The sequence below is a fragment of the Parasteatoda tepidariorum genome, chromosome 10 (genome assembly GCF_982258835.1).
Source record: "Parasteatoda tepidariorum strain Cologne lab strain chromosome 10, Ptep-v5.0, whole genome shotgun sequence".
NCBI lineage: Eukaryota > Metazoa > Arthropoda > Arachnida > Araneae > Theridiidae > Parasteatoda > Parasteatoda tepidariorum.
In genome coordinates this window covers 5758412-5768756 of record NC_141764.1, presented here as the reverse complement: position 1 = coordinate 5768756, position 10345 = coordinate 5758412, and the positions used below count along the sequence as shown (strand labels likewise).

The 10345-nt window shown below is 32.7% G+C and overlaps 1 protein-coding gene across 2 annotated transcripts in view; it reads left to right on the top strand.

The window, feature by feature from the left end:
• The window catches only part of LOC107454613 (uncharacterized), a 61403-nt gene extending 53163 nt beyond the window's left edge, over nucleotides 1–8240 (top strand). The window contains exons 7-9 of one of the 2 annotated variants that reach the window (XM_043051164.3): nucleotides 46–284; nucleotides 2234–2464; nucleotides 8008–8240. In XM_043051164.3, coding sequence (XP_042907098.2) covers nucleotides 46–284; nucleotides 2234–2464; nucleotides 8008–8229 — 692 coding nt within the window. In that variant the 3' untranslated portion in view covers nucleotides 8230–8240. Of the gene's footprint in view, nucleotides 1–45; nucleotides 377–2233; nucleotides 2465–8007 lie in introns of those variants that run through there. The other variant, XM_043051166.3, reaches the window with a different exon arrangement.
• The last annotated feature ends 2105 nt before the right edge of the window (nucleotides 8241–10345 follow it).

Here is a 10345-nt window from a genome sequence, read left to right as displayed (position 1 = left end):
TTTCGAAAAGTCATTGCGTATAAATGAATGCTATGTCCTTTGCAGATCGGAAATTTGTTGCCCGGAGACCACCAGAAGACAGTCAAAATCTGATTCTCAGTCAAATGTGCTCTTGTCGAACTAGTTGCCGTTCCATTCGCTGCTCGTGCGTGAAAGCAGCAAGAAGTTGCAGCTCAACATGTCAATGTTCCAACTGTAACAATCCATTGAATGTGCTCGAAACAATAGGACTGGACATTTATATTTCCCTCAACGACAACTGTCTGTTTCAAAATATATACCAAGTAAGAGTAAATAGATTGAACACACTAGCTTCAACCATTATTAATACACTGCTGGACTCGTAATCCAAATGCTTTACTGGTTCTTAAAAGAAGTAAGTTAACTTACTTCTTTATAAAATCCAATAATTAATTTTAAATCCAATAATTATTGGATTGTCTCTAAGAACCAGTTGTGTTTCAGGCGTCGTATGCTCTGCCAGTATTATAAAAAAAAGTTATCCATTTTTTATTTAAAGAGTAATATTAAAGTAAATGTACAGTGCGCCTAAAAAAAACAGACCACCCTGAACAACTGATCTAATAATCGGATCTTCATGTTCTAGGACTCATTCTTAATCATTCTTAGAGGTGACCTAAAATATGCTGGTTATTTAGTGCAGACGATATTTTAAGTTACGAAATCAGACACAGAAACGTATTTTGTCTAAATAAAGATACCTTTTTTTTTCCAACGGATACGAATTTCCGATCTCCAAAATATAGGGGGCTGCGCAGCAATTTGGAGAGAGAGAGAGTTTAAGAACTCCTTTATGTTAATTTTACTCTTTGAGTATTTCGTCACATCTCAAATACTTTTTAAGCGAATAGAAAAATTTTGGCACACAATTATACAATTCGTTGACCTAAAGATAATTCCATGTAAAAACTAAATTTTAGTAAATATTTATTATTTTTCATTAAATAATAGTAGAAAAATTTTGAATTGTAAGGTATTCAAATTTTTACAACATTTTAAAGTATGTAATATTAAGTTGCAAAATATAAAATTTGAGTAAAATCGGTTGAATAGTTCCTGAGAAATCAAATTTCATAAAAGTCGTATATTTATTATTGTATGGAATTATCTTCAAGTAACCAAATTGTATAATTGCGCAAAAAAAAAAATCGATTTGCTTAAAAAGTTTTTGAGATTCCAGATTGCGGCAACCCCTTATATTTTGAGGATTGGAAATTCGAAACCTTTGGGAAAAAAAAGGTGTGTTTATTCAGTGAAAGCACGTTTTTGTGTCTTATTTCGCACTTTAAAATATCGTCTTCCCTAAGTAATCAGCATATTTAAGGTTAGCCCCTCGAACCATTAAGAATGAGTCCTAGAACGCAAAGATCCGATCATTAGATTAAAAGTTGATTTGAATGGTTTGTTTTTTGACGCACTGTACACATGCTGCATAATGACATAAGTCTAGAACCACATTGTTAACATTGGTACGGCTGCTGCTACGGTTATAAAATTGATGTCTATAGATATGGAAAAGTGGCTATTCATATTTTGAGAGTCTATTGTCTGACTATTGTCTAATTGTAGCTGATAGGTAAAGCCAATTTTTTTGTATCTTTAAAATGTACCATTTACACCTTACTATGAAAAAATGCAATCATTAAATTAATATATATGTTTTTTTCCTTGACAGTATAGCCCAACTAAATTTTCGTCGGGTATCCTTCTTAAAAGGGTAAATATTACTTGAAAATGTATTAGCAGGTAAGTATATAGGTAGTAAGTAAACGTAACTAAAATCAGAAAATAAGTAAAGGTATTAAGTAAACGTGTTAAAAACAATTGAAAATTGCATTGTTCAGTAAAGGGGTCTGACCTGCATATGAAATAGATTTTTAAATATACATATTATTTTTAAGATGAAATTTAAAAACTTACGGGGAAAGTGAGAATTTCCTGCACACAATTATAAAACAATATATACAGAAAGTTGGTTTTAACTAAGAACTTTTATTTCATATTAATCTGTTTAATTCTGAAATTTATAAATTAAAAATTTCAGAGAAAAAAAATTCGAAAATGTTTTTTTTTTTCATTTATCTTACAGTTTAAAAATTGATATGTGTATGTTTAAAAAAATATTATTTTTTTTTAAGTTAACGCATAATAACTAAATTTGCAACAGCCTCAAGTACATTTAATTATCTAATAAACTCAAATGATTTTAAAGATTCCAGATCTATCAAATTATCTTGCAAGAGAAGTGAGACTTGATTGTTGCAATTGTCTTGCTCGCATCCAGGATTGCATTCCAGGGACTGTTCTATGCCCCAATACCAACTGTAACGCCGCCCTCCAATATTCCTGGTGCCAGAAGATGGTCAGCTACCCAGAGAGCAATCCAAGAAATCATTGTTCCCTCTGTGCTCAGTGCCGCTTCTCCAATGGACGACATTGTTATGTAAGTTCATTATTTATTTTCCGCCCCACATCACTCCAAAAATAAACAACGGTAAAAAAAATCAATTAAAGAAATGCTTTGTTGCAATCATCTTTGGAAAAAAAATATTTATTTTCTCTAAAATTTGTAACAAAGTTTTCCAACAGATGTCGCTGCTGTCTAACGTTATCTGTTGCCTGCTTTTCCAACTGAAATTTTTGTACCAGTATGTATATAGTTATTTGTACAAGATGCAAATACAGTCAAACCCCGCTGTAGTGAACATGGTTTACAGTGAACTCCCGGATATAGCGAACAAAATGTTCGCTTCCGTGCCTTTGCTATACACATGTATTATTTTTTGTAAATATAGTGAACCAAAAGAATAGAGAAAGTTGGATATTATGAACTTTTTTCTGTCTTCGAGTGATTTTTTTTCTCTTCATTTTTGGGCAATTTTGAAATTTCTACATAAAATACATATACCGAATTTTAAAACCATCTATTGAATAGAATGTAGCCACAAGCATTTTTTCCTGATTGCTTCTTCTACCTCAGTCCTAAATAAAGGGCATCCCTAAATTCTTTGTACGCAAGACGAAGACTAATAAAAAATAAAAGTTAACGCATTTTTCGCTACTACTTATTCTTTTTTAATCATTTTTGTATTTCTTTTTATTGCTCCTTTATTTACATAATGTGCAATAAAAGGGAGAAGTTTGGTAAAATAAGTTAAAATTGTTTGCAGTGCGGATATAGTGAACTCCCGGTTATAGTGAACCGAAATTTCGGTCCCTTGAAGGTTCACTATAGCGAGGTTAGACTGTAGTAGTTATTTTGAAAACATTGTTTTCGCAGTTTGCAACTGCTGATTTCGTAATTAGTTTTTGATGAGAACACTTTCCTTAGCAGAATGAAATTATTCTTTGTCTTTAAATGATTTTTCAGTCCTTTATGAGACATCCTGCATCTAGGCACATGAACTACTATTATGGGACTACCTAACGCGTATGAGCTTGAATTAGGTGAAGATAACAGGGGGAGAAATAACTTTTTATCTAATAATCAGATTTTTCCGATTCAACGGTTTAAAGGGGTGGCCCCAAATATGCTAATTAATTAATGAAGGGGATAGTTTGAGTCTTGAAATCAGCCACAAAAGCATACTTTTTCTGAATAAACATAACTTTTTATCACCCATATGATTTCTTACCCCTAATATATAGGGGGTATCCGCTCTCTGGGAAATATGGTCTCATAAGTTCAGACTGAAGGGAGGTTGAAAATTTGGATAATTTAATGTTATGTCATTTTATTTTATTTTTATTTTATAACCGTCGTTGAACAGCCGACCCAAGTTCATGGGTTTACGACTACTAACGTTCAACTCCGTAGCCTTGTAATTTTGAACCAATCCAGAAGACAAGGAAACTCCTGGATCAGTACCCCCAGAGGTATTGATTTGTTGTGGGAACATGGAGGACTTTGAGACTCGACAGATTTAACGTGCATCAGTCACCATTTACTACACGGGGAGTCTTCGGCCGGCGAGGATCGAACCCATGACCTCTTGGATATGGGCCCAGAGCCCTACCAACCAGGCTATCCCAGCCCTATGTCATTTTATTGCACCTTTCGCCATCCTAAAGAAATCGTATTTAACTTTTATTTCTCTAAAACTAATTAGTTAGTGCAGACGATATTTTAAATTACGCAATCAGAGAAAAAAAAAGTCGTTGCGTAATCCGCGGGGATGTATTATTTCCGCCTAATTAACTATGCAACCCACGTTTTTCCCGTTCATGGTTTCATTTCGACTTATCTGTGATGTTTAATTGTTTGTTCAAATCTGGGATAACAGATGATCCTAGTTGGCTATGTTTCTGCGAAATTTGCAACACTTACCGCGTGTGTGCTGTTTGTTGCTTTAAAAAAAAATTGCTACGATAAAAAAATTGCAACAACAACAAATTGCTACGAAGCTCATATTTGGTGCTAAGGTTGCGAGGTAGGACTTTGCCTTGAGCTCTGTTTTGAAGTTTATCATATTAAACTTCCTTTCTAATAAATGTAAACTTCTGTATAATTTCATTACTATGCAAGTTTTACCTTTGGATTTCCCAAAATAAATCATATTTTAACTAAGTTTAATTATCGACATTTTGCTTTCATATGAATATTCTAATAATAATGTTCTTTTCTAACAACCTTTCTTACGAACTTATTCTATATTAAATAGAAAACACTACAAAAAATTTTGAACATTTTAACTCTAAAATGTATGTAGATTTAATCTATATTATAAAGAAAAATACACAATTTGTAAACCTATAGCGGTGTGAAAACGAAAAAAAAATAATAAAAATACGCGGCGTGAGGGTTAGCATACTTTTTACAGTAAAATGCGAATACAAATTTGTCTTATGTTTCCTAATAAGAGGATCAGATAATGCTATTGTTCCAAGGAATCATCTCAATAATTTTGTTAATCACAGAATTAAATTTGATAAAATTAAATTTGATTTGATTTAATTGCTTGAAAGATAAAAAGATGAACACAATTTAACTATATTTATTTACACTTATTCCATTAATTTGTTGATTGCGACAGTAAGGATAAGATGTATTGGAAGCCCCGTTTACTATTACACTGTGAATGCGTTAAATGATATGTTTGAAGCAAAAAAGAAATAAACAAAAGGAAGTAAAAATTAACTCCATCGAAGTACGCCTAAAATATACCCTAGAACTGAGGTCCCCAACCCTATGCCTCCGGCACCATGGCGCCCTTCGATCGGTTTAGGTGCGCCCGTTGCTTGTGCCCAACGATAAAATACTTCAGTTTTCCATTTTCCCATAAAATGTTATGCAATATTTTTTGCTTTTTCAATATGGATTTTTTGCTTTTTCAATATGGCAGATATAAGCACAAAGCAAAATATAGCTGACCACTCGCGAATTGCATATATGAACTCACACTTTTGTATGTTTTGCAAGCAATTTCGTAATAATTTATTTTACTCAAGGATATTAATACTAATTATATTCATATGTTAAATTAATTTTTAAAATTAAATTTTTTGTGCATTATATGCAGTATGTATTATTTCCTATGTCTACCAACTATAAATTTATCTTGAAAAAATAAATGGTGCCCGACATTCGACCGATATTCTGGTATTTGCTCTTTGGTACAAAAAGGTTGGGGACCCCTGCCCTAGAATATATCAAAAATAAATTGAAATATATTCAATATATATCTAAGGGCCTTTGTAATATCATACGTAATTACATAGCTTAGAGTTATCATACGTAAAACTTATTTTAATATCGCGAAGTAATTTTGTTGTATTACTAAATGAATAATCCAAAGAAACTGGAGCGAGCGAAAAGATGAAAACTTCATTGACTTCAAAAAAATATGAAGTTGATAATAAAAGTGGACACGTTTAAAGCGTTCAAAAATTCAGTGTTAGCGAATCTTGAGAATGGTCACCTATTTTTGAGCGCTCGAAACATGTTTACTTTTATTTCCATCTTCACATATTTTTAAACCAATAAACTTTTTATAATCAATTACACTATGTTACTTTTAGGTCTTGATCGTTATTTTGATAAGAATTTTATACTTGTGGAAGTAAACATCTGTATTTTAGCAAGATCATGCGGCCCTAAAAAATTTAAAAACAAATGGTAGCATCAATAATAATTATGAAGGTATTTTTAATTTTAAAGTTAAAATTTTGAAATCAGATATTTAGAGTTGAGAACGAAGAATTTAAGGATCTTACAAACTGTGATTTAAAGGAGAATATCGTATCAGATACATGTAGTGTATCAGATAATCAGATTATGGTGAATTTGAGAAATTAAGTTTTAGAATGTATAAAAACATAATGATGCTATTTAGAAATCATCTTTCTACAACGAAAACCATGCAACTTAAGTTATGAAAAAGAAAGCGAGTTTTTGGACAATGAATCGTGCAATATCCAACACATTATTCTTAAACATTTTACGTAAATATTGCATAGCTCTATGTTCTTAAAATGCCACTTAACATTTACCAATTTCTCCAGCAATAGAAAAAGAAATATCGTGAATTATATAAAAACTTGTGAAAGTGCATTATCCCGGCGAGTTCGAGCCCGTCGATACGAATTCCGCATCCGGCTAGCACCGACCACAGTGCTGACGTGAAGTATCCTCAGTCGTAGACGGATCAGAGGTTAGAAACCCCTTGCCGTCAGGCTAACCGTGGGAGGTTCTCGTGGTTTTCCTCTCCATGTAACGCAAATGCAGGTTAGTTCCATCAAAAAGTCCTCCACGAAGGTACTTGATCCAGGAGTTCCCTTGTCTTCTGGATTGGGTTCAAAAGGACAAGGCTACGGAGTTGAACATTAGTAGTCGTAAACCCAAAAATTGGGTCGGCTGTTCAACGACGGTTATAAAATAAAAAAAATTATAAAATGTCTTCAAAGACACTAAAAATTTTTTTTCAGGGACTTTTTTTCGTTCATTCAACTTTTTTGCCTTGAAGACTCCACCAAACGTATAAAAATGATTTACCTTGCAATTCTGTATAAAATTATAATAAGTTACGTAAATTTAATTTTGGTATGAAATGAAGTAAAATTTATGTGTTGAAATTCTAAAATTTTGGCATATCATAACTTATTATTCGATTCAAATTTTGTTTTTAAAGCAGTTTAAAAACAAAATATATTTTCCTTTTTGGTCAACCCAAAAATTGTCTATTGCCTTGTTAATAAATAAACCTTTCCGAGAGATCGGAAACGGTGATTGAAAAACATTCGATTTTTTTAAAAATTATCAACTTGGTTGCTTAGCAACGGAGGTAATGCTCTCTTGAATTAGTTTATGACTATTTTAAATTCCTCCTCTGCAGTGGGAGCTCGGCCATTTTGGGAATATCGTCAAACATATATACTCACCTAGACCCTAATTTATGAACCTATTTTGAGAGTTGGGATTCCAAATATGCTAATAGATACATATATATGTATATGTTTATTCAGAGAAAGTGCGTTTTTATCTCTGTTTTCGTAACTCAATCAGCACTAATTAATTTAAAAATTTAACGTCATATTTATTTCCCTTGAACCGTTAAGATTGATACTTTGTTGATGAAAATTCGATTCTTAGAATAAAAATTAGTCAGGGTGATGTTTTTTTTTTCTTCTTGAGCACTGTACACGTTATAGGGCTGCTGAAAAAGTTTACATTTGTAATACTTGTCATGGCAATGGGGTTTATTTTCATCCGTCTCTATAGCGAATAACACTGAAAAGTAGACTCTTCACATTTGGTATTATTGTATGTATTTTTGTACCGCAGTGGACAGATCATAAGACACCGTCCCAAATCAGATCAAAGTCAAGAATCGCTGGTATAGATTAGTAAGAGGATGGGCGTTCTACCGTAAAGTGTTTGACTTAGCGATCAGGTCGTTGGGCTACCATAGCGGGATGCCGTCCCCTCAGCAGAATTGAGATGTCCTCTCACTCAGCAGGTAAAATAAATAAAATATTGTCTAATTTCAGGTATGCAAGAAATGTTATGCCGTCACCTCCAAATCGAACAAATGTCCCACCTGCTTGAGAGAAAATTCAACACTTCGACAACTCCCAAGGAGAAGTCTAAACACATTTTGTTCTGATAAAACAATTACGTCCACATCTTCCCAACCTCAAATTGTTGTCCTCAATGCATCATCTTCCGTACTAACAAAGCCTCCAGAAGAGATCAATAAAATGAATTCTTGATGATATCTTAATTGGAATTTTGTGTCGTTTTTTCTTCTTCTTCTTATGCTAATGAATTGCGAATGTTTGATAAAAATGAAAAAAGATGTGTTTTTCGCAAAATTGCAGAAGATTTTCAGTTTTGACCCATCAAAAGCCGGAGTAATTGTTTTTTTTTCTTTTGCAAAAAAAAAAAAAAAAAGTTATGATTGCGTCTTATTACGATCACTGATTACCCATTGATCAAATGCTTTTTCTTTCTGGATTGTCACCGTTAAACATTTCAAATCATGGGTTGCAAAAACTGCCTTCATTGATGTTTGTCGTCGGATTGACTTTTCATATCCTGCGTGTTTCACAAAATACTGTTCTTTATTCAGCATTCATATTTATATTGAAATCACCGTCAAGACAGTCATTATACGTTAATAATAAAAAGAATATAAAAATACTTTAAATTATTATTAATTTGTTTGTTTTGTTCATTTACGTCGCACTGGAACTGCACCATGGGCTATTGGCGACGGTTTGAGAAACATCCCAGAGGATGATCCGAAGACCTGCCATCACAATTTTGACCCTCCGTGGAGGGGATGGCACTCCCGCTTCGGTAGCCCGGCGATCTGCACACGAAGTCGAGCACTTTACAGTAGAACAGTTTAACGAGGACCAATACTGCACACCCTCTGTCCCTAAGCAGACTGATCCAAGTGATCACCCATCCGCACACTGACAGTGATGCTTGACTTCGGTGATCTGCTGGGAACCATGTCTTAACGATCAGTCCACTGCGGGACTATTATTACGTAAATACATTAAAAATGCTAAAGAAAAGAAAAACAGCAGCGGTCGTTTTTAGCAACGCATGCGCACTGTTTACTATTACTCTTGAACACAGTTGAAAAGTGTGTGGACGCCATCCAACCCAAAACAAGACCCATTTTGTCAATGGGTAAAAACTAATTTAATTTTCATCAAAAATTCTTAAAAAAAAAGTAAATTAACAAACAGAAAAAAATATTACCAGTATTTAAACTAGGGGTGCACAACTTGCGGTCCACAGACTGTTGATGCAGAGTTGCCAACTTGTTCCGGACAGCAAATATATATTTTAAAGTGGTAGTTTATCAATTGTGATTCTTGGTTTCATAAATTCAATTTAGTAGATTTTTATGAACCACTATTTCTAAATAATTCGTAGGCTTATATCATTCTCCATTTTATAATACTTAAGTCATGCTATACTTTTTAAAAAGCAATAAAAAATAGTATGTGCAAAATTTACTTTGTAGTTGCTTATCGTTTTTTAAAATTATTTCGGCTTGTCCGGAGTAGTTGGCATCTCTGTTGATGTGCAGCCCGTGGAAGCTTCTAAAAGCAAAAATTTAAAAAAAAATAAATAAAAAAAACTGAAGAATTTTGAATTGCACATTTGAGTTATCACTTTTTAATGTGGTCAATTTGCACAGACTTTACAGTAAATCTATGTTGTTTCCTGATACCTTTTCAATGATTAATGCTATGAAATTCCGCATGGTTTTAAAAAATCTGATATTTTTAATACGATGTACGAATTTGAGTAGTTACTTTTCAACATGCTCTATTTTTGCCAATCCAAATACCGAATCTATGTCTTTTTAAAATTCTGATTTTTATTATGACATGCGAATATTTTAAAATACTTACGATGCGCTTTATTTACGCTGATTTTATCGTAAACTTACAAATTTTTTTTCCGCCAGGACCACGAAACATTATCGCAATAAAGGGAGTTATTGTTGTATAGGATATCGTAGTAGCGAGAGTTTACTGTATATGATTCTAAATACGAAATTCCTGTTAACGCTCAGCTACTTATGACTACTGGTTCTAAGTAGATACACATTTTTATTAAATTTTAATCCAATATTTGGAACTACACTTAATGGTTTAATGGCTAATCTAAAGTATGTTTATTAATTATAGTGCAGACATTATTTTAAGTTAGAAAATCAGACACAAAAACATATTTTCTCTGAATAAATACACTTCTTATCGGACAGATTCAGATTACTGACTTTGGAATATGCTGCAATCTAGAAAATTTGGTTCCAATAGTTTGATCAGAAGAAAATTTGGAACTCTTAATATTAATTTT